The 26,316-nt window shown below is 33.7% G+C and overlaps 1 protein-coding gene across 9 annotated transcripts in view; it reads right to left on the bottom strand.

Annotated features, from left to right (window-relative positions):
* The window catches only part of VPS13B (vacuolar protein sorting 13 homolog B), a 746,538-nt gene that overhangs the window by 661,724 nt on the left and 58,498 nt on the right, over positions 1-26,316 (bottom strand). For all 9 annotated transcript variants that reach the window (XR_004382801.1, XM_032858607.1, XM_032858609.1 and 6 more), the window contains exons 5-8: positions 21,636-21,803; positions 16,148-16,329; positions 12,881-13,055; positions 6,058-6,326 (exon numbers count right to left, since the gene is read on the bottom strand). Coding sequence is in view for 8 of the 9 variants with exons in the window: in XM_032858607.1 (XP_032714498.1) it covers positions 6,058-6,326; positions 12,881-13,055; positions 16,148-16,329; positions 21,636-21,803 (794 nt within the window). In the remaining variant the exon portion in view is untranslated. The remainder of the gene's footprint in view (positions 1-6,057; positions 6,327-12,880; positions 13,056-16,147; positions 16,330-21,635; positions 21,804-26,316) is intronic.

Here is a 26,316-nt window from a genome sequence, read left to right on the forward strand (position 1 = left end):
CTAAATGCAATGTGGTATCCTGGTTTGGATCATATTATGGAAAACAACATTATGAAATTCACTTAAAGTCTGGAATTTAACAAAAATGCACCGGTGTTGGCTTCCTAGTTTTGATACATGTACTATGATAGTATAAGATGTTAACAATGGAGAAACTGAGTAAGGAATCTATGTGAACTCTCTGTATGTTGCCAGTTTTCTGTAAACCTAAAACTGATCCAAAGTATTTATTTTTTCAAAGGTATTCTGCCCATGTTTACTAATGAGACCCTTCCTTACTCTTGTGAAAAGGATGTATTATTCAAACATTAAGGCAAAGTCAAAAATCACATTTAAAAAATAACAGTATTTAACTTAAGTCAAATAGAACTTATTAAACCAGAAAGTTTTAATTTTAAGCATGATAACTTATTTATGCTTAAAATCAACTAATTATTTTCATTTTTCTAACAAAAAGTTTATATACAAGCCGTTATTTTTTAGATGCTTCTAGAACTGGTATATACAATGTTGTTATTTTAAAGTACAATTCTATCAAATGCTCAAGTAAAATTTAGTATTTTAAACTTGATCACCCTTCAGCTGTCTACAATTATTGTACAGAAAAAGCAATTAATTGATTAAAAGGACTCAAACATTACAAGAACAATCTTCAACATGATTTTTTAAATGCTACATTTAATTTGGCATGATTTTTGTTGGATTGATATCAACTGTTCAGAATGCTAATGTAGAAATATGACCTTATTTTCTGACCAAAATATGAACCACAAATTAATTCCATACATTCTTTGAATCCAAGCTGAACAATGAATTCTAATGTTTTCCTCCTAAATCTCAACATATTTCACTTAGACAAACTTTAGAAACATAAATGTTCTAAATTTTTTAAAAGATGTATTAACTAATGACAAGTACTACTCTAAAAGTCTATAAAAATTTTATATATAATATAAACTATTCTGAATCAGTTTAATACAATTCTCATCAATGAGCAGATATATACCAGAATAATTTTAAACTGAACAAAAATATGCAAAAGTCACCAGAAAAGACAGAACTTTACTAACAATCCTTAAATTCCCTCACAAAATTCGATTAAAAATAACTTCTTTTGGATAAACTAAAACTGGCAATATACCATGTGATTTAACTCTTATGTGGAATCCACAAAGCAAAACAAATGAAAAAAAACAACAAAAAAGAATCATCAAACCAATAAATACAGACAACAAACTGATGGTTGTAAGAGAGGAAGAGTGTAGAGGGACGAGCAAAATGGATGAATAAGTATAGGATATATTGGCTTCCATTATGGAATGAACAAGACATGGGAATATAAAAGGCACAGACAGCATAGGGAATATAGTCAACGACATTATAATAGTGTTGTATGGTGCCAGATGGTAACTACACTTGTGGTGAGCATACCATAAGGTACAGAAATATGGAATCACTATGTTGTACAGCTGAAACTAATGTAACATTGTATATCAAATACACTCAAAGAAAATTACACCAAGAAAACTCATAAGTATAATTTAAGTTCTCAACAAAATGTTAATTCATGCTGCTGTTACTAAGATGTTTATATCTTTTAGAACTTAAATTTGAATATACTCCTAATTAATGCAATTAAAATCATTATTGCCAAAAACGTCTATTAAATGCAGAGACAGTATCATGAAAAAAATTTTTTTAATAAATTTAAAAAATAAAATTGACAATACATGTAATATTAGTTGGCAATGGTTGGCTATATGTGTGTGTGTGTGTGTGTGTATACACATACACACACACACACACACACACACACATATACACACACATTTTTTTTTAAAGATTTGAGAGAGAGACAGCACAAGTGGGAGGGGCCAAGGGAGAGGGAGAGAGAATCTCAAGCAGACTCCAACACTGAGTGTGGAACCCAACACAGGGCTCCACGCCAAGACCCTGAAATCATGACCTGAGCCAAAACCAGAAGTGAGATGCTCAACCAACCTTGACATCCAGACACCCCAGTTTTTCTATTATATATTTTATTTTTTTTAAACATTTTATTTATTTGACAGAGAGAGATCACAAGTAGGCAGAGAGACCCACAGAGAGAGAGGAAGGGAAGCAGGCTCCTTGCTGAGCAGAGAGCCCAATGCAGGACTTCAACCCAGGACCCTGGGATCATGACCTGAGCTGAAGGCAGAGTCTTTAACCCACTGAGCCACCCAGGCTCCCCTCTATTATATATTTTAAAGATTTGTTTTATTTTTAATTTTACAGACTGATAATTCTTTTCACCAAAGCTAGATCCATGAATTTCAATTATGAAATTTATAATAAAAAACAATTGGTTCCATAGAAAAATTCAGAAATGTAAAATAGCACAGCTAATGAATTTTTATCATTTTTGCTCCAACTTTATTACCAAAAAAATCTTTTAAATCAATCAAGCTCAACTTTTGCTAAAACTCATTTTCTACATCTTTCAGGGTTTGTCATATTAGGAAATACTTGATGATTTTAATTAGAAAAGTCTTTAAAGACTGTTTACTTAATTTAAAATATTTTTAATCTACTGTCTGGTGTAGTTATAAATTGTATACCTTTACCACTGATTTAAAAAGTTTATTTCAAGTAGTTAAGCAATCCAAGCCAAATTAAAAACACCATGAGAGCAAAAACCTGATTTTTTCTTTCCTGTGCTACATGCTACATTTCCAGTACCTAACAAGTTACCTGGAATAATACCTAGAATACTACTTCACAGGCTGGACCCAGGAGTTTATCTCCTTCAGAAAAATGGCTCTATAATAATCCAACAAAGACAAATAAAATGGAAGAAATAAAATCCTAAAGAGGATCCCAAAATTTTGGAAGACGGCAAGCAGAGATAGGCAGAAGGATGGAGGATTTATTTGTTGAATATATACTAGCAATTGCCCAGAGTTGGAGATACAAGTAGTCTTTTTAAAAATTACCACTGACTGAGTTTGGTGTACTACCAAAAAAGAATATCAACAATTTTCTGAAAAGGCTATCATTATTATTCTTTCATCCACTAACGGACATTTGGATTGTTGTTGTTCTGGTGTTTTTTTTTTTAAAAGGGTTTTTGTTTGTGTAAGTAAGCTCTACACCCAATGTGGAGCTCAAGAGTCAAGAGTCCCATGCTCTACCAACTGAGCCAGCCAGGTGCCCCAAGCTGTTTCATTTCTTTGGCCATCGTAAATATGAATATTTTTGTTCATATTTATTTCATATTTTGTTCATATCACATATGTTCATTTTATGAACATTCATGTACATCTATTTGAGTGAAGTTTAATTGTTTTGAGTATGCACCTACAAGTGGAACTGCTGGGTCATGTGATTTTAAGTTTAATGTTTTGAGGAACCACCAAACTGTTTTTCACAGTGACTGCACCATTTTAAATTTCTACCAGGTTCCCATTTGCTTTTAACCAACTCCACCTAAGATCCCACCACTGTCAAATCACTGTTCCCATCAAGATCACCAAGAATTCCCACAATGCCAAATCCAATAATCCATTCTCACAAATGACCTACTATTGTCAACTTTAAAACATTTATGGCATTCAGCTTCCAGATAGACACTCTTGGTTTTCTGCCTAACTTATTTTCAGTTTCCCACGGTATTTCTGCCTTTTCTTTCCAAATAATTAATATCACAGTGCCCCAAAACTTGTCCCCAGAACCTCTCCTTTTTAGACATATATATGCTGGTTCCGATCTTAATAAAATCCTCGGTCTCCCTTATATAACCAGGCCAAACTTCTAATCTGAACTCTAGATTCATTAATCTAACCCAACAGCTGTACTTCAATATACAGTGGGCATCTTCAACTTGTCTAAAACCAAACTCCTGATTTCATCTCTCTCACAGTCCTCCTCATGTCAAAAAATCCATCCTCAATTCTTCTAGTTGCTCAGGAACCATCCTTGGATCATCTTCATTTATGTCTCACAATAAAATCTATCAAGAAGTTCTGTCCTCTTGACCTTCAAAATACATCCAAAATCCAGCCACATTTCACCACCTCCCCTTGCTATCATCCTAGTCTGGCAATCATTATCTCCTGCTTGCAAAATCCTCTCTAGTCTGATCTTATTTCTGCTTTTGCTCCCTACAATCTATTCTTAACACAGCAACCAGAGTGATGCAATTTAAAACATAACTCAGATCATCCTGTAACTACTATGCTAAAAATTGTCCAAGAACTTCTTATCTCACCCAGGATTAATGACAAAGTCCCTAACCTAAAATGACCTACACAGTTTTACAATTTATGGATCTCTCCCCAATTCCATCTCCTCTCTGACCTGATTTTACACTATTCTCGTTTTAGCCCACTCTGCTCTGGCCCCACTGGCTTCCTTAATATTCCTTGAACTTTTGAGGTCTTCACATTTGCTATTCTTAGAATTTCATTCCTATGTATATACACAGCTTTTTCTTTCATGAGTCTTTGCTTAAAGGTTCCCCTTCCTATTAAGGCCTTCCCTGATCACCCAATTGTAAATTCTTTAATACCTTACTATCCAATGGACACATTCACTATTCCACTTCCCTCCTTATTTTTCTACTTAAACCTTATCATAAATGGGTATACTAAGTAGCTTACTTGCTTATAATAACAATTTATATTTTAAGAGATATCTACCTCATCTGTTTACTGGGTATCCTTAAAGACAAAATGGGGCCTGGCACATAGAAGACAGTAGTATTTATTGAATGAATTAGATACTATTCAAGGATATGACATGTGTGATAATATTATCAATAAAAACCAAGAAATAAATACTAGACATTAAGTTTGGGCTATAACTGAGGGGGAAATAAGACAATATATGATCCAAGAACACACATGGGGTGCCAAAGTACTAATAATTTTATATTTCTTAAAATAAAAGGGTGCTCCTAATTCAAAGGGATACATGCATTTCTATGCTTATTGCAGCATTATTTACAATAGTTAAATTATGGAAGCAGCTCAAGAAGATGTGTGTGTGTGTGTGTGTGTGTGTGTGAGTGTATGTGTGCACGCGCACGTGTGCAATGGAATGTTCAGCCTTAAAAAAGATTGAAATCGTGCCATTTGCAATGACATGAACAGAATTAGAGGGTATAATGCTAAGCAAAATAAGCCAGTCAGAGATTTCACTCACGTGGATTTTAAGCAACATATGAGTAAACAAGCAAGCAAAAGGGGAGAAAAAGAGACAGACAAACCAATATATAGACTTTTAACTATGTAGAACAAACTGATGGTTACCAGAGGGGAGGTGGTGAAAAGATAGGTGAGAAAGATGATGGGGATTATGAAGGGGACTTGTGATGAGCACTGAGTGATGTATGCAAGGGCTGAATCACTCTACTGTACACCTGAAACTAATATAACACCGTATGTTAACTAACTGGAATTAAAAACTTAATATTAAAAAATTAGTGTTCACTCTATTATTCTTTAACTGGAAAATATCTATTATATAGTCTCTTTTGACTATACACTTTACATGTATTTATTAATGGAGAAAGCAGTCTAAGTATGTGAAACACTACTGAAAACCCAAGTTAAATGAGGACGTAGAAAAGAAATAAGACTATCTCAAAGAGTAAAATGTGAGGAAAGAGTGAAATTTTAGGTAAACAGCGCTTTAAAGAAATTTTGTAATGAAAGAGCCAGAGATCAAACAGTAAGTAGAAGTATATATGAATTCAAGGGAGAGGTTTTATTGCAATTCATTTTTAATGGAAATATAAAGGCATCTTTATTTGCCAATTTGAAGAGTCAGTGGGACGAGAAACCTTCTATGAAACTGATAAAAACTAATAATAATAATAAAGTAGAAAAGGCTTAAAGAGATAGAAAAAGATTAAAATTCAGTTAGATGAAGGAACACAATTTTATGAAATAAAGATTGCTAGACTATCTTACATCTACTAAGTGTAAAACAAACTTTAAACTAGATCCTTTCCAGAAATCAAAATTTATGCATTAAAGTTGAAAGAAATATGAGAGCAAAAAAGAGAAAACCTACTTTGAAAGTCACAGTTGCCTTTGTACAGTAAAATCCTATAGACACAATGGGATCCCTCAAAGTCTGTGCTTTTTGCTGATGCAGAGTTGATGTAGGATCATTCCCAAGGAAGTCTTCCTCACCATCATCGTAACTCACAATTGCAGGCACAAATGACCAGGCCCACGACACCCATCCCTGTGACTGTTCATCCTCTTGCTGTGAATACAGGTCTTGGCCTTTGTACTGAGCAGGATACTGCATATCTATTCTTGTTTCATCCTCGGCACCTTTCAAAATAAAGTCATTTTAAATAAATCAAGAGGATTTAACTAAAAGGAAAATTAGGAATGTAAATTCTATAAAAATGTTTCTCCCACATCCTTCTTTCCACATATAAATAAGTTATACAATGGTTATTATTATTTGAAACCAATAATACAGCATTATATTCAAGTTGATTTTTTTTTTTTAAAGATTTTTTTTTTATTTACTTGACAGAGAAAGAGCACATATGCAAGAGAATGCAGGCAGGGGGAGCAGCAGAAGGAGAGTGAGAAACAGCCTCCCGGCTGAGCAGGGAGCCAGACATGGAACTCAATCCGAGGGTCCTGGGATCATGACCTGAGCCAAAGGCAGCCGCTTAACTGACTGAGCCATCCAGGCACCCCACTACTTTCAAGTTTCTATATGTTGTACTATGTTAATCCCCTTTCATAGTCCACAATTAATCTTCTATAGGGCATAGTTTATAACATAGTTCTAAATGTATTTGCTAAATACAAAGCATAAATTCATTCTTTAGCATTCCACTAATTAAAAACTTCCTCCCCAAAATAAGGCTAAAGTGCTAAAAAACTGACTTGTCAGAAACATATTCATGTCAGAAATATTCAAGAAAAGTTCTTTATTTCCTGATACACCCAATAAAAATGTCAGGCACTCCTAGACAAAAAAGCATCCCCCCTCCAAAAATAACTACCCTTAATGATGAAAGTAATTATTATAATAAAATTATTGTTATATGGGGGCACCTGGGTGGCTCAGTGGGTTAAAACCTCTGTCTTCAGCTCAGGTCATGATCCCAGGGTCCTGGGATCGAGGCCCACATTGGGCTCTCTGCTCCGCAAGGATCCCGCCTCCTCCTCTCTCTCTGCCTACCTCTCTGTCTACTTGTGATCTCTGTCTGTCAAATAAATAAATAAACTCTTTAAAAAAACTAAAATAAATAAAATAAAATTTTTAAAAAATTATTGTTATATGAAGCTAAAAAAATACTGTTGGTGATTCTTTCTTATTAGTAGGAACATATATTAGTAACTTGCCTATTCTACATATGAAAAAAATTTTAGCAAATTATTTTCATTTGGTTAGAAATTGGCAAAGGATTTAGATTCCAACCACTCCAACTCATTCTACCTTCTCCAACTCATTCTACCTTTGTAAAGACAAACTGCACCAAACTCCATTAACATTACCCCAACAATACAAACAAAAAAAAGCTCATCATGGAATTTAGAAAAACCATTACTTTTTTAGAGAATTCATGGTATAAGCAGTGTCCAGCAGATTCAAGCTATCTACTCTTCAGTAATAAATCTATAATACATACACTTGATTAAATATCATCTTCATTCAGAACCAGATTTCTGGCTAGAAAAACTTTGTAACTTTTTAAATCCTTATAGCTGGAGACTCTTGGAATATCCTAGATGTATAGTTTATGAAACGTGGCCATTCACCTTAGTTCATGTGGGAAGGAAAAGGCTTCATAAGTAGTAATAAAGAACCTAATATACAGTACTAAGACACTTTAGCCATTTTTCTTCAAAATAAATTATAAAAATTACAAATCCAAAAATATTTTGTATATTCTTTATATCCTGCTGTTTAGCCATAAACATTTTATCAGTTTCTGCTGGGGAATAAATAAAGCCTGTTATCAATGCCCCCGTAAGACCTTAAATTGGACATCATTAATGATCATCTTGGTTATAAAACAAGGCAGGTCACCTCCACCTAGGCAGTAGTGACCAGGTTGAGTCCACAGAGCTAGACTCTTGACCTCGGTTGTCTAAACCATTAAAACAGAAGAAGTATCCACTGCTTGATCTTGTGAAACAAAAGAAACATCACTAAAAATCGGCCACTATAATTTATACTTAATTAAAAATTAGGAGGGATTTTGATGAAAGATGCTTCTGAAGTTTCAAATCTTTGCTCACTGCCTTGCAGAAAGAATGAATTAGAGTCCTGAAGAGAAAAAAGCATCTCCCTAATCTCTGGGTTGAATTTCCTAAAATATTCTTTTCCTTTGGAAGAGTGCAACTTTTCTGGGGCCCTCTAATAGAATTCAGGAAATTCGTGAATTCTGATGGAAAAATACATATTAAGTATTTAAAATGTAGCACTTTCAGTTATGAATGTAGGTAACAAATTGCAGTTGCATAGTTTAATTCTAAATATAAGTAATAAATCACAGTTGCATCACCATTAACTACAAAACCTACAAAAATCAGTTCAAACATCAGTAATGAAGCTATCTCAAAATATCAAAATACGTGTTCATTCATCTCTGAACACGAAAGACCTGTTCAGAGAGAGCTCGTCCTATCTGCAGAGCATCCCACTCCAGGCCTCAGCTAAGTATTACTCAATTTCATGCAAGGAAACTACTGAGGCCACTAGAAAGAACCACCAGGAAAAAAGGCAAGAAAACAACCCCTAAGACTTACACAAAATTGGAACTAGTTTGTGATCTCAGCAGAAAGAAAGAAAAAAACCTTTAATTCATTACTCATGAAGAAAGTACTCAAGGGGAGCCTGGGTGGCTCCGTAGGTTAAGCCTCTGCCTTCAGCTCAGGTCATGATCTCAGGGTCCTGGGATCGAGCCCCGCATCGGGCTCTCTGCTCAGCAGGGAGCCTGCTTCCCCCTCTCTCTCTCTGCCTGCCTCTCTGCCTACTTGTGATCTGTCTCTCTGTCAAATAAAATTAAATTAAATTTAAAAAAAAAAAAAAAGAAAGTACTCAAAAGGCTGACTGTCAGTGGTAAGACAAAACTGGCCTTAAGCTAATGGCGGCTCTGATCCCAACTAAGAAACACTGAAAGCAAGACAAGTGAATTAAATTATTTCTAATAATTTAACTTTTTGTTAACTTTTTGCTATACACAAGTATATCCAGCATCCAACAAGATAAAGTTCACAATGCCTGGCATCAAATTAAAAATTATCAGGCATGCGAAGAAGAAAATATATGTAACACAGGTAAGGAAAAAAAGTCAATACAAAAAGATCTAGGAATGACACAGTTTAGCATTATTAAACACAGACATTAAAACAGTTATATAAATAAAATGAGATATTTAAGAAAGCATAAACAAGTTTTTTTTAACAACTAAACTTCTAGAGATGAAAAATACAGTATCTGAGGTGAAATATAAACTAGCTATGATAAATAGCAGATGAGATACAGAAGATTAGTGAACAAGAACAGAAAAAGAAACTCAACAACCAAAACAGAGAACAAAAATGAACAAGAGCATCAGAGCTCTGGAGAACTTCAAGAAACCTAATATACATGTAATTAGTCTCCAAAGGAGAGAGAGCTGAAAAACAGCTCAAGAAATAATGCCCACAAATTTTCTAAATATATACAAAAACTATAAACCCACAGACCTAAAAACCTTAATGTATTCCAAACACAAGAAACATGAAGAAAGAATACCACTGCATATCAAAATCAAGATTCTTGAAACCTTCTGCGAAGAGGTTCACAGGCTTGACCAGAGTGCCAAAGGAATCCATACACCCACAATAAAAGGATCCCTGCTTTAGAGAGATGAGAAAACTAATTTCAACTACTCTGCAAGCAAATAGAGTTGCTTTCTCCCTTTTTTAAAGTAGAGAAACCTAGTCACTTCTAAGAGGACAAATCAGTTATAAAGGAAATATTTGAAATCTACATTTAATCAAAATTTAAAACTCTTCTCAAGATACCTATTAAAAAATGAATTACTCAAGTCACAAGCCAGCAAAAAATATTCCCAAAACATGTATATGACATAGTATTTGAATTCAGAATATATTTAAAAAATACTATCTGAATTCAAATAGTATTTGAATTCAGAATATATTAAAAAAATTTTAAAAATCAGTAATGAAACCCAACAAAGGTTTAAAAATAGTCCAACAGTTAAATCCTCTTCACAAAAGTAAATACATTAACGGTCAATAACATGAAAAACTTCAAAATAACTTCTCATCAATGAAATGCAAATCAAAACCACAGTGAGATACCACAACACATCCATCAGAATGGCAAAGAATTAAAAAAAAAAAAAAGACAACACCAAATGCTGGCAAAGATGTGGAACAACTAGAACTCTCCTACAATGTTGTGGAAATGTAAAACAGCACATCCAGCACAACCTCAACATAAAATTCCACTGTTAGGTATCTACCCAAGAGAAAGTACAGCACAGATCTACAAGAGGCTTGTAGAAAAATGTCCATGACAGCTTTATTTATAATAGCCAAAACTGGAAACAACACAAATATCCATCAACAGGAAAATGGCAAAAACAACCTACGGTATATTCATACAATGTATCTAGCAATAAAAGGGAAAGAACTACTGATAAATGCAACAACACAGATGAATCCCCAAAATATTATACCTTCAGGGCAGCAAAAATATTCTGGAGAAATCATAATGATGACCATATGTCATTATGCCTTTGCCAAAACCCACAGGACGTCAAATACCAAGAATGAATCGTAATGTTAACTACACACAGGTATACACATTTCTCAAAACTTAAATAGTATACTTAAGATTTATGCATTTCACTTTGTAAACTACACCCTCAAAAAAAAATAAAAGGAACCATTAAAAAATACAAACTCTAGTTAACAATGAGCTGCTAAAGTCTAGGGGTGAAATGTACTGATGTCTAACCTACTTTGAAAGCCATCAAAAGCACTGGTTGAACTGATGGAGAAGTTGAATGAACAGCTATGTGATAAAGCAAATTTAACAAAATATTAAATATAGAATCTAGATGATGAGTATATGGGTGTCCACTGGATAATACACTTTCTACTCTTCTATATATTTGAAATTTGTCATAATAGATTGTTGGAAAAAAATTGAGCACCTTCTGGTGCTCGGTTTTGTTCTGGATGTTAGACATTATTCCTGTTTCAGGAGTTCATGGTCTTGGGGCACCTGGGTGGCTCACTCGGTTAAGGTCTGCCTTCGGCTCAGGTCATGATCTCAGGATCCTGGAACCAGGCCCTGCCTGCATCAGGGTCCCTGCTAAGCAGGGGAGTCTGCTTCTCCCTCTCCCTGTGCAGCTCCCCCTCCTTGTGTTCTCTTGCTCTCTCCCTCTCTCTGTCAAACGAATAAATAAAACCTTTTAAAAAAAAAAAAAAGGAGTTCATTGTCTAACAGGAATTCACTGTCCAGTGTGAAATAAAGGTATGTTTTCTAAGTACATACACTTATTGATGTAATTCCCTAAGCTTTTAAGGTAGTAAAAGTTTTTCATAAGCTGTAATTTAAATATAAAATTTCACATTTAGAAGTGTAAAATTCAGTGTTTTTAATATAATCACAAAATTGTGCAACCATCATCACTATCCAATTTTAGAACATTTTCATCACTCTAAAAAGAACACCTTTACCCATTAGCAGTCACTCTCCATTTCCTTCTCTCCCCAGGCCCTGGTTACTAATCTACTTTCTACTTCTATGAAATTGGCTATTATGGACATTTCATATAAATGGAATCATACAATGTGTTCCTTTCTGACTGGCTGCTTTCACCTAAGATTTTTTGAAGTTCATCATGATGTAGCATGTATCAGTTTTTCATTATTTTGTATGACTGAATAATATTCTAGGGTATGGATATATCGCAATCGTTTATCCATGCATCAGGTGATGGACATTTGGGTTGTTTCACTTTTTGGTTAGCATGAATAATGTTGCCATTTAACATTAACATGTAAATTTTTATATGGACATGTGTTATCAATTCTTTTGTATATATACCTAAGAGTGGAACTGCTGGGTCATGTGGTAATTCTATGTTCAATTTTTTTAAGGAACTAGATTGTTTTCCAAAACAGCTCTACAATTTTACATTCCTACAACCAACATAAAGGTTCCAACTTCACCACAATCTTGCCAACACTTGTCATTATGTGTCTTTTGATTATAGTCATGCCAGTGGCCTTGAAGTGATATCTCACTGTGGTTTTAAGGGAAGAGAACACTTCTTTTTATCTGTGTTTTCACACATTACCAGTGTTCAGTACATTCAGTAGACTTTAGTACAAGTATAATGAACTGAATAACTGAGGTTAACCCACTAGTATCATTCAAGGAAACATATACTCCATCAATAATGTCTAATTAACTAGGTATCCTCCAATGAGTACATAGTTAAGTGTAACTATAGTTAAATAAAATTACATATAATAATTAAGTATATCTGACTCCCGTGTAACTCTTGGCAAGCCTTTGCAAAAAATTAAGAATACCTCAATTTATTAGAAAATGTTGATGATGCATTACCTTAATTTTCATATAACATACATTCTGAACACGTATATCTATTAGAAATATTAAAGTTACTTTAAGAATATAAAAAGAAAATCACAGTAATATCCAGCATATAAAGGAAAAAAAAATCAAGTAGTGTCAAACAACCAAAATAAAATCATCCCATCATATTGAAACATTGAAAATTCAATCTAATGTTTTAGTTTTCAAAGTTTCACAATGGTGAAAAAGCATATAAACAACAGTTCAAAAATAAAGTTTTTGTTATATTTACCTGTAATGTTTCCTAACATATCTTTATTGTGACAGGTAGGCTCTTCCATTTCCCCATCTTTAAAATTGCCTATTTCGCCATAGTAAAGAGCAATCCCAAGTTGCATTATACGGATAAACATAGGCAGTTGTTGATCTGTGATAGAAAGTTTCAAACTCTCTACCAAGGTATGAATCTGTATTTGAAAAAAACAAACATCAACAAAAGCAATGTTCAAAGAAGTACCTTTTAACATAAATAGATAAATGTTAAACGTCCAAAAATGGAGAACACCATAAGAGAAAAGTAATGTCCCAAACATTTCCAATACATAAGCCAAAATAATTTACTCTAATATTTTAGGAATTAAATTTGCTACAATGACCAATCAACTTTGGATAGAAACTGTACTAAGCCAAATTAGGTTAAGTACAAATAGAAATGATGATGTTAGTCACACTAGACTTCTAGATAACTTTTCCAGAAATAAAGGTATAGAAACAAAATATCAGCTCCATAGTATGAAGAATATCATAGCACTTCCCCCAAAATCAGAGAGATTTGTGACACCAAGAATAAAAGTTTCATAATGTCATTTTAATAAAACCTTAATCACCCTTTAGATTTATTAACCAAGAAGACTACATACACATTCCAAAAGTGTAATAAGTTAAGTGAGAAAATTTCTAACATTACAACTACAGAAGTATGAACTTAATAAAATTTTGTCAAATATTGAAAACCAAGTGACCTACATGTTCAGAAAAGTTTTCCAAACAAGTTTTAAGAGATTTAAATAGGACATAAAATTTCTAACATGAATCAGTTATAATAAAGAAACAAGATTAATTACTAACAAACAGGATATATAGCAGTCAATCAAAGTTACCATTACAGAAAGAAAGATATTAATAAAATATAAAACAGTCTCAGTGTAATGTTCCCTGCTGTTATATAAACATGGAATAAAACCAATTAAGCCATAAAGTCAAGTCTCTTGGAAGGTTTATTCTGACTTCCAGGACTCCTGGAAGGTATTTGAGGGTTTATGAAACATGAAAAAATAATAGTAATCATATTTTTAGGATTAAAGGCACAAACGTTTGTATTTGAAGGGGAAGAAAACTGCAAAGGCTATATTTAATTATGAGTACAGGTTTCTTAAAACTGACTTAAAAATCATACACTGAACAGACCAAGAAAAGGTAAAAGTTTGGTACAAGGAGGAGACAGTGTATGGTGCAGGGCTGCCGAGCTCTTCTTAATTTGGTATTTCTCTACCCATCCTTTTAAAATATTGTATGGCACTGGGGCACCTGAGTGGCTCAGTGGGTTAAAGCCTCTGCCTTCGGTTCAGGTCATGATCCCAGGGTCCTGGGATCAAACCCCGCATCAGGCTCTCTACTCAGCAGGGAGTGTGCTTCCCTACTCTCTCTCTCTGCCTGCCTCTCTGCCTGCTTGTGATCTCTGTCTGTCAAATAAATAAATAAAATCTTTAAAAAGAAAAAAAAAAAAGAAAATTTTCAAAAGTAGGGGAAATGTTACATAAGTTATATACTCATAAAATCTATATCTCAGATGACACAAAACCTAGGACATATTTGTCCCAACAGATAGAAAATTATAAAAAGCCAACCCAAAATACAGATAAATTTAAAAACCACTTAAATATATGTGAGAGGTTTAAATAAATAACTACAGTATCTGGAATATTCTGGGAAATCCCCTCTCTTCTAGGTGATCAATGAGGTTACCCATGTGCTTTTAATATATACTCCTAGGACTGGGAGTTAGAAGAATAACAGATCTAACTAAAAATGGCAAATCTTACACCACAATGTTATTAATAAAAAACTCAATTTTATTTCAGCTGAACGTAATGGAACGACTATCAGGGTTAAAAACCCCATGTCAACAAACTTACTTAATATTAAGATGCTTTTTAAGATGATATATCATGCCTAATCAATTTTGAGAATACAAACTTATATGACAACACTCAGTTTCCCTCAAATTCATTTATTTTTACTTTCCTCTAATTTAGCCACATTCTAGAATGTGTAATTACATTTGTACTAGAGATCAATAAGTTTATTTTATACTGTAAGGCATCCAATATCTGCTTTCAAAATGCATCTTGAATTTACCCTTAACGTTCCCCAATGTTCCTAGCAGGTTCAAGGTGAAAGAAGGAAAGTAAGCCCATTATCCCGAGACAGAGGCAACAATACCACTGAATTAATATTTCCCTATGCTTATCTTTGGCAAAGTAGCTAATTCACAAGTAGAAGGAAAAAGTAACAGAATTTTAATAAATTGATGTGCGTTGTATACAATGGGTAGAAAACCAGAGCACCGATGACTGAAGCACTACCAAATTAAAATAAGTGGATTTCACAAATAAGTATATAGTAAAGCTACATAAAAGAGAAAGTGACATGTTTTTTAAAAAGACAGTATTAAAAAATAAGTTATACATCCAGGTATAACCAGGCACAGCAATACCTGTGTTCAGACTCAGGGGGAGCTTTTCCATTGTAGCACTTTAGTATTCAAAGGCATGAAACTCAACAATAAATATTCATTCCACATTAAAACTTAGTTATTAACAAGATCACAAGCTACTGTGTGAATTCTTTTTCAAAAACTGAGATATGGATAGAAGTTTAGAAAACTGTTATATGAGAAAAGAGGTAAGATTTACAGGAAGAGACTAACTATACACGTTGAAAATATATTCCTATTGCAGGATCTTGGAGAACAAACTTTCACATTACCTAAAAAATTTGCTTTACATTCCGATTCCATAGATCAAATACTAAAATTTCCTGAACCAATAAACTAAGATAGTAGGTCAGTATATTAAACCTTATAAAGTCATCTAAGAGGGACAATAACTATAGTTATCAGATCATGTTAAATAAATTATAAAGATTGAAATATACATTGATAGTCCACTATGTGTATAATTACACTTTTTATAGAATTTCTTCTATTCATTTAAAAGAGGAAAAAAAATGAATAAACAGTTGGACAAACTATAAAGGAAACTACAGTTTCAGGGAGGAAAAAAAAGTCCCCAAAATCTCTCTAGTACAATACACAATGCAGAAAGTTTTAATATACAATAAACAATATAACCTAAAATTATAAATAGAAATAAAACTCTTACAAAAACTAATGATATATATATTTTATGAGGTTAATTTTTTCTTTAATAGCACCTACAAGAACCAATAAAACAAAATGGAGACATGGAACTCAACTACTAGAAAAAGAAACACCTACTTTAATAACAGATGGCATCTTGGAATTTAGGTTATCATATGTGAAATGCAGACGCGTTCTGAAGGAACATTTATACAATAAAGGATCCTGGTAAAATTCTATTTTACCACTAGCATTTCGTTTATCAAGACAAACTGTACAGTCAGAAAAATTGATAACTTTTCTCAGCACCAGATCAGTTGCTAAAAAAAAGAAAAAAACATTTTAAGTAAAAAGGAAAATTAGCAAAAAAGGCAACAATTATTTATTAGTACAAATAGTAAGATTAATAGAGCATTAAATACATGATGCCAGAATCTATGCAAATAATTTCTCTATTATTTAAATCCTCCAACAACCTTATGAAATAGGCACAAAAATCCCCATTGCAAGTAGGAAGAATCAAAGTACAAAGAAGTGAGATAGTTTGTCCCCAATTTGCTCGGTATCTAACTACAAATTTAAGACAAAATTTATGAAAACTTATGCTATATTCTGCTGTCTGCAATGAGATATCAAATAACTTAAATATAATACTTGAGAAACTACATTAAAAATAACATTCTGAGGAGTCATTCATTTAATACCTAACACTAAAAAACCCACAGATTCTCTAAACCTGTACTCTCCAGTAGTAGCCACCAGCAATATCTGGCTATTTAAATTTATACATAAGTTAAAATTATACAAAAATAAAATTTCAGTTCCTTGGCTACATTAGCAACATTTCAAGTCCTCAATAGCCACATGTGGCTAGTAGCTACAGTTCTAGACTGTAAAAATATAAAACATTTCCATGACCCAGAAAATTCTAGTGGACATCACTGCTCTAAACAATTGATGAAGAAAGTACCACATTACCAATAAGAGTATACAGTTTGTTTTCAAGGGAATACAAATGAAACAACTGCCGGTAAAATATCAAACTAGAAAATGAAAACTTTAGCAACGAGAAGTTTTATTCCTAACTAATAGGCAATTCCTAGGTAAATAAATATTGGGCCCAAATCTATTATGATTTACATGGTATATAAATAAATCATTTAGTTACTGATATATTTCTTTGTGTACACATATGTAATAACAGTAGAATTAGAAATGAAAAAAACCCTCTGGTTATTTCCTTCCCTCTCTTTATGATAATAATTCACTGAGTGTTTGCTCTCAGACGATACACCAAGTCTTCTCCCCTCTGCTACCTTTTAATATTTACATCCCTCTGTTTAAAAGATGTGAAAACTGAGGCACAGTAAGGGGAAAGAGTTTAATGTTAGTTTAAAAAGGACAGAGTGGTCATTCGAACTCTGGCAACCTTACTTGAGAGTTCAGGTTTTTAATCTATTATGCTGTAAGAACATAAGGTGGTCTACATTTTGAGGGTATTTTAGAAAATTATCATTCACTGACAAAGGAAATTATTAAAGCTTTGAAAATATTTTTTTTAAAGATTTTATTTATTTATTTGACAGAGAGATCACAAGCAGGCAGAGAGGCAGGCAGAGAGAGAGGAGGAAGCAGGCTCCCTGCTGAGCAGAGAGCCCGATGCAGGGCTCGATCCCAGGACTCTGAGATCATGACCTGAGCCGAAGGCAGCGGCTTAACCCACTGAGCCACCCAGGCGCCCCGAAAATATTTTTCTTGAACAATAAATATAACAACTACCTTTTAAAAACTAACAAAATGAATTCTAGTTCTGGTACTTACTTTAGATAATGTGCTGCAATTTAATCTGAAAAATGAGAATAATAACTATGTCTACCCAACTCTAGAGAACTCTGGAAAATGACCTGGCATTATTTTGAAAACATGAAGATTTGCTATCCTCCCATCTAACAAACCCATTCCTAAGTGTATGTCCTTAAGAAATGCTTACACATATGCATCAAAAGGTATGTACAAAGATTCCTAAAAGCATTGTTTGTAATAGCAAAAATCGGGAAACATCCCAAATGCCCATCACCACAACAATTAAATTCTGGCATATTTAACATATTAAACAGTAGAATATTATTCACAAGTAAAAATAAGTGATCTATAACTACATGCAACAATATGGAAAAATATTAAAAGCATGACACTAATTGAAAACAGGAAACTTTTGAGGTTTTACTCAAACCTCAAATTCCCAACATAGAGCACTCTATTTTTACAAAGCTCAAAAATACATGTAATACATTGTTTATGTATAATCCACATCTGATACTTTTTTATTGAGATAAAATTCACGTAACATAGAATTAACAAGTTAGGGGCGCCTGGCTGGCTCAGTCAGTTGAGAATCTGCTTCAGCTCAGGTCGTGATCCCAGGGTCCTAGGATAGAGACCCACATGGGGCTCCCTGCTCCACAGGCAGTCTGCTTCTCCCCCTCTCCCTGCTCATTCTCTCTCTCTCTCCCTCTCTCTCAAATAAATAAAATCTTTTTAAAAAATTAACAATTTAAAGGGTACACAGAGTGGCACTTGGTATACTGACAATATTAAGTGTCCATCACCACAATTAATTTTAAAACTTTTACAACACGTAAGAAAAGAAAACTCTGTACCCTTGAGCTATCATCCCTCCAATCCCCTCCTTGCCCTCCCTACTTCCCAATCCTGAGACAGTCCCTAATCTACTTTCTGTCTATATAGATTTGGCTCTTCTGTGCAGTTCATAAGAAGAATCCTGCAATATACAACATACAACTTCTCTGTCTGGCTTTTAAAAACTTAGAACGTTTTCAAGGTTCGTCCACATTGTAGGATACATAAGTACTTCATTCCTTTTTATAGCACAAGTCTTTTTAAGCAATTAAATTAATAACATTTAATACAGCAGTTAACTCTAGGTGGAAAGCAGATCAGGAAAAACACATTTGTGGGGGTAAACTACTGTGTATATTCTAGATACTCAGAGGAAAGGTGCTCATTATGTTGTTTAATAACAAAATATGTGACCTAAATCTTTGTAAATATAAAATGTTTTAGTAAAAATAAAAGGGTAAATAATAGTAACTATCTCAGAAGGTAAAAGATTAAAAACAGATAATGTACAAAAGCATAGCACCAGGCCGGGCAAATAATAAGAACTCAACAAGTGAAAGATATTATTTTTGCTGTTTTTATCATCATCCTCTTCATGAACTTTCATGTGGTATGATACTTGATTTTCTTAAATACATCAGCATATTGGTAGTTATGATAATTCACATTTTACAAATGACTCACTAAAGTTATACTAAGTTAGAGTGGTGGAGGGAAGACTCAAACTAGGATGCCCCAACTCCCAACCCAAGATTCTAATTCACTATAATTTCCCAAAGTAATATTTACATTAGTTGTATAATAAACCATAGAAATTTCTTCCCATAAAATGTCAACACATTCATTCAATCCTGCATTACCCAGTCCTGCTTGTTTTCCATTTTTCTTAATGTTTCCTTGTGGTCTTTGTATGAAATCTTTTCCCCACAGAGGATGGAGGGAGGTATTAACAATGTCTCAGAGACAATGCTTGAGACTTTGCATATGCACTGATTAATGCCTCACAATAAAACTGTGAGATCAAAATTATTCTTCATTTTAATTTTGGTGGTTTTTTTTTTTTAAGATTTTTATCCATTCATGTGACAGACAGAGATTACAAGTAGGCAGAGAGGCAGGCAGAGAGAGAGATTGGAGGAAGCAGGCTCCCCGCTGAGCAGAGAGCCCGATGTGCGGCTCGATGCCAGAACCCTGGGATCATGACCTGAGCCGAAGGCAGAGGCTTTAACCCACTGAGCCACCCAGGCGCCCTTTATTCTTCATTTTAAAACATAATGACTAAGGGGCACCTGGGCAGGCTAGGTCTGTAGAGCATATGACCCTTAATCTTAGGGTTGTGAATTCGAGCCCCATGTTGGCTGTGGAGCCTACTGTTAAAAGAAAGGAGAAAAAAAAGCGATGATTGAAGCTTGGAGAACACACAAAAATGAGACTATCAAATTCTGCTAGATCCTAGTTGTATGCCTAAACTAGGCAAACTAGGCAAGTTAAGTAACCTTGAGACTAAATTTCCTTTTATTTTCCTTTAAGTAGGACTTAAGTAGGACTTAATTATTAAGTAGGACTTAAGATGAGCAAGTGAATATGTAAGTAAATGAGAAAGAGTATCACTTGATGGAGTTATGAGAATTTGAGAAAATAAATGTAAAAATTTTAATAGCTCATTTTCAGAGGTCTATGTACGAGATACTTTTATAAGTGCTTTCAGTGCACTAATGTATTTGATAAAATAACTCTATAAGGAAGCTCTTATTTTACCCCCATTTTACAAATGAAGAAACTAAGAAATGGTCAAGTGACTCACCTAAGATCATATAGTTCTACTAAGTGGGACAACCAGGATCCAAACTCAGGTCGTCTAGCTTTAGTGCCCACACTGTTAACAAATACATACCCTGGCAAGTCAGATAAAAAGTACTCACAATAGTCTCCTCACTATCTTTTCTTTTCTTCATTTTTTTAAAAAAGATTTTATTTATTTATTTGAGAGAGAAAGAGAGCACAAGCAGGGGGAGCAGGGAGAGGGAGAAGCAAACTTCCCGCTGGGCAAGGAGCCTGAAGCGGGGCTCAATCCAAGCACCCTGGGATCAAGACCTAAGCCAAAAGCAGACACTTACTAAATGAGCCACCCAGGCACCCCTCCTCACTATATTTTCAAAAAATGTCCACTCTTTACCCTATCAGAATATTTATCGATATTATGATTTATTAATCTCTTCTGACAAAAGAAGCAGTATCTCTTTCACAGCTGTATTTTCAATGCTTATTAGCACAATGCCTACTATGTAAAACATAATAAATAGTAATAATGGTAGGTACTAAAATTATATTACTTAATAGCTCTTTTAATATAAGCAGGAGGAGAGTACAGCATGTCATTCTCAAAAGAGACTTTAGGATTATCCAGAAGTCCCAAATATGCTCTGGCATATACAAACCCAAAACACAGATCAGATACATTGTTTTGCCATTATGGAGCACAAAAGCAATGTATTCCTTTTCCTCCTTCAAATATGTTAAAAATTTTAACTATTTTTATTACTACAACTGTAAAATGTAAAATGTTTTAAGATACACTTGAAACATGCATGTGGTAGGTAAGAAAGAATAAAAATTAAAAATATTAAAAATGGAGTCAGGGATTTCCTAATCTGAGGGTCTATTAAACCCCCTATAGCTGTATGCTGAATTTTTAAAAGAGTTTATTTATTTGGAGAGGGAGAAGGAGACTCCCCCCTGAGCAGGGAGCCCAGTGAAGGACTCAATCCTGGGATTCCAGGATGACTTGAGCCAAAAGCAGATGCTTAACCAACTGAATCACCTAGGCACCCCATATGCTAAACCTTATATATGTTCATTTTTCTAGGCTGAGGCATAAAGCTCTCATCAGATTTATCAAAGAGCCAACTGGCCCACAAAAGGTTTAGAAACCAAGATAACTATTCCAATAATGGAAAAATCTACACTCTTCTTAATATTTACTCACCAGAAATATCCATGAATGCACGATCCCATAATTCACCTACTGTATAGCACTCTGCAGAAGTGATATTGACTGAAAGAACAATATCATCTTCAACATATTTTAGTATGAGATTATTTATAACAATATTTACATTATTTACAACTCGTCTAATCAGACTCTGCACATAACCTATAAAATAGAGAAAAAAAATTCAATTAGCCATAGGTCTGTCAATAAAGAATTATTCTTAAAATATTACTGAACTTAACTTATATGATAGGTGGGTATCATTTAGCATATTTTGCAAAGAGGAAACAGATAGACAGGATTGCAAAACTGACACAGCTAATAAGTAGAAGATCCGCCCCCAAAAACCATTAGGAAGAAGTTCTATATAAGGAAGTGTTCATGTACTAAGAGAAATCACAGAGACTATACCTTTTTAATAACATACTAGATCCCAGTCAATGATAATCCTATACTCAGTACTTTGCCTGGTTTCTGCCTATTTTAGAAACATTTTCCCAATGAAACAATGTTACTATGTGCTGATTATACAACATATTAGAAGTGTTGCTTCTTTAAGTTTCTTCTTGAGCCATCTTTTCTTTCCACTCTAAATAGCCGTAAGAATATTCAAAAGTTATGCTGGGAGGAGGAAAAATAGGAGAAGCATGACTACCATAATGGATTCAAGTGTTTCTACTTACTAATAATACTGAAGCAGGGTAGAGGAGAGAATACAAATTAGGAAGAAAATATAGACAGAATTTAGAAACAGAGACAAAAAAACACAATGAAAGCAAAGAAAAAAGAAAAGTATGGAAGAACTGAGAAAAGCATAATGTGAACACAGGGAAATAATAAACAAATAGTTAAAAACAACAACAACAGAAGTAACTAGTGAACATTCTTTTTTGCCATAGCTTGCCTAAAATCTCCAAAATTTTCTCTTAATTTTATACTTCTATGGGATACTCCACATTCTCAGAAGTTTCTCACACAATAAATGTGTATACAGATACATTAGTAAGAAGTTTAATTGAAAATATAAATAAAAAACAAACAGCATTTTAAGAAGACACAGGAGAAAAAGATGAAAAACTTCACTTGATTCAAACGCATTTCCCACTACAAAACTTATTTAAAAAGTAACTAAAATTTTAGCTATTTCATGAACTATCCTGCTTATATTCAGAACCTGACTGGGCAAAACAGAATCAACTTCTGTCAGCAACTGACATTGTTAACAACTACAGTAAAGCCTGCTGAGAGGAAGCCTATTTAAATCCATTCAACCATAGCACCTTTGCAAAAACCAACTCCTTCATTCATTCCAAAAGGATACACATAGGAAAAAAATGTAAAACAACAAAGTTCAATTTTTTCTCTTATCTAGATGTAAACTTTTAGCAGCTTTTAGAGTACCAATTATCATATGCTACAAAACTAACAAAATATCAATAAATTTAAAGTAATATTCTTTCATGAGAGTAAACACTAAAATAATGCTTAACAAATTAAGCTTCCAAAAGAAATTTTAAAAATCGAAAGTTTCAATCTTGGAATGTATATTCCCCTATGCTATTACCACTCAACACATGTTAAAAATAAAAATAAAAATAAACATCCTGTTTCTAAGAAGTCAAGAAGCATGACTTATATTGATTTTCCCATTTCTGAAAAAAGTGGCATCCATAAAGAATTCATAAAAACCTCTTAACAGTTCATGACTTTTTATTACCGTCAAAAGAAAAAATAACTCTCAAAGATAGAACTGGAGAAAATATTAAACGCAAAGTAATAGAAACATAATACTGTTAATGTATTTTAACCAACAGAACACTAGTAATGGATTTTTTAAATCTATTTTTTAATATTTTCCCACAGTTTCTCATTATAAAACTAGCATACAAGTTGAGATAAAGAAGCCAATTCACCAAGGAATAATATATTAGAGAATAAAATATCTAAAAAGCACTACTCTCATAGATTACACTTCCTTATTTAAAATGCAATACTAAAGTAACAGTAACTAACCAATGGAAAAAATGATACACTATCACTCCAATCCTCCATAACAACTTAGTTTTAAGTAAGCTATAGAGGAGTGTCAAACAGCAGATCTACTAGCTCTCATCACTAAGTATTTAGATGCCATAACAGTAATCCAGGTCTATTCCCTAAGCATGCTGAAAAGCATCTGAAAATGCACTCTGGGGTAAGAACCCCAGGTCATACTGGAGGTCATACTGGATGGCTCTAAAACAGCCACCTGTTTCTAATCAAACTTTCCAGAAATTCCTATCATTATCCAACTCTCTCCCACCCATAAATCCCATTCCTCAAGGCATATACATCTATGCCCACAGGGTCAGATAAAACACTATGAACTTTCATGGATTGTGCTCATACTCTTCCTTCGGTTTAGAGTACACTTTGTCCATTCTCCCTTGTTACGGGCCCAGTATAAATATCTTTCTCCACTACAGACTCTTCTCCAATGTCCCCCAACCTACACAACATTCAGAAGACTGTCTCTACCACTTTCCTTGGGCTTATGTTACTATTGCCATTTGTGCGTGTTTACATAGAATTATTTTATGTGTTAAACTATGCAATCCTAGAGGGCAAAGACAATTACTTATTTATTCCCTTCATATTCTTTTTTTTTTTTTAAGATTTTATTTATTTGACAGAGAGAGATCACAAGTGGGCAGAGAGGCAGGCAGAGAGAGAGAGATTGAAGGAAGCAGGCTCCCTGCAGAGCAGAGAGCCCGATGTGGGACTCAATCCCAGGACCCTGAGATCATGACCTGAGCTGAAGGCAGAGGCTTAAGCACTGAGCCACCCAGGTGCCCCTCCCTTCATATTCTTAAATGAAATGATGTGTATCAATTTTGGTTACAAAGAGACAACATCTACAATTTATTTATCCTAATGTCACTGGGAAGCCAAGCTGCTCAAAATCAAATTCCACAATTTTGGTAACCATGACTTGGTTAACCATACCTAAAAGCATTTTGGTGTAGTTTTGGTATAAATTTGAGGGTTATGCAACATCATATAGGCAACTTAAGCTCAAATAGGGAAAAGTGAAGTTCTTTGTAACGCTCTTATCTTTTTTGAAAGGTTGAAACTATTTCAAAGTAAATTTTTTTAGAAGGTTAAGAACAAGGATTCTTTACTGTCAGTGCAGTAGGGAGATTCAGTAAAACATGAATTTAAAAAGCATCCATCATGTTTGGTAACTAGAAGATAACTTAGGGCAGTTACTGTGGGAGCTAAGAAAAACTGTAGTGAGTGCACAATACTATTAGTATTATTATTTTGATGGTCACAGAAGTTCTGAACAACTAAAGAGTAAAAAAGAAGTTTAAGTACTGACAGGGAAGGTTGCAAAATTACCATTACACAAAGATGACTATATGTTATACAGAATATTCAAAAAACACAACTGAATACTCATCAACTAACAAACAGTAAAAATTAAGCTTTCCTATATAATGAAGTGATGAAAAGAAAATAAAATGGTGACAGGAAAAAAAAAAAAAAGACTGTCATAGGAGAAAAAAGAGAGAAAGAGGCAAACCAAGTCTCTTGACTACAGAGAACAGATATGGTTACCAGAGGGGAGGTGGGTGGATGGGTTAAAAAAGTGAAGGGAATTAAGGAGCACACTTGTTGTGATAAGCACTGGGTAATGTACGGAAATGCTCAATCACTGAATTGCGCACCTGAAACTAATAGTACACTGTATGTTAACTAACTGGAATTTAAATAAAAACTTTAAAAATGGTAATCCCAATTAACAATAAAATGTATGATAGCATTTTCCATACATAAAAGTTTCCAAAAAATGTTTTAAAACAAAAGATTGAATTAGACCAAAAAAGTGCTTGAAAGAAAATGCTATTCAACTTTTCACAGCGTAATTTGGCTACACATGCCAAAACCTTAAAATTATTCACAAATTTGGATTCTATAAATTGATGGGAATTTCTCCTAAGGAGATAAACAGAGGTGTGTGCAAAAATGTTTGTTAAAGCATTTTACAAAACTGACAATAAAAGGTAACCTAAAATATCAAACAAAAAGGGACTGGTCATAAACTATGGAAGAGTTGTACTATGTAATAAATGCTAATGATTGAAATAATAATGTAAAAACATTAACATCCCAGAAAGAAGATCCTAACATTAAAAAATGCAAGTTACAAAAGAAAAATATGTGCATGTGTCTGTACACATGCACACATGCAAGCACACACAGAGAGTCTCTAAAAGCTTGTATGTCAAAATGTTAACAGGTTCCAGGTCTGGGTGAGATGAAGTAAGCATATGCCACCCTAACTGCCCCACTGAATGTAGCCATAAAAGCCTGGAAAGAATGTATGGACAACTACTTTTGGACTCTGAACATAAAGAGTAAGCATGAGAGGGGAAACTGAAGAACAACAATCAGAGCATACAAAGATATAACAATAAAATGGTAGAGATAAATTCACACTTATCAGTAATTATAGTCTAATGTAATTGTGCTCAGTCCAGAGAGAATGGTCTTCATGATCGTGATTCTTTGAAATTTGTCAAGACTTCCTTTTTGATCAAGTCTTTTACAATGTCTGTAGATGTGTAAGGTATGCATTAAAAGAATGTACACTGTCTTATCTGCTGGGTGCAGAGTTTTACATGTATACACT

This window comes from Lontra canadensis, unplaced genomic scaffold (assembly GCF_010015895.1).
Source record: "Lontra canadensis isolate GAN:19392208 unplaced genomic scaffold, GSC_riverotter_1.0 scaffold15, whole genome shotgun sequence".
Lineage (NCBI taxonomy): Eukaryota > Metazoa > Chordata > Mammalia > Carnivora > Mustelidae > Lontra > Lontra canadensis.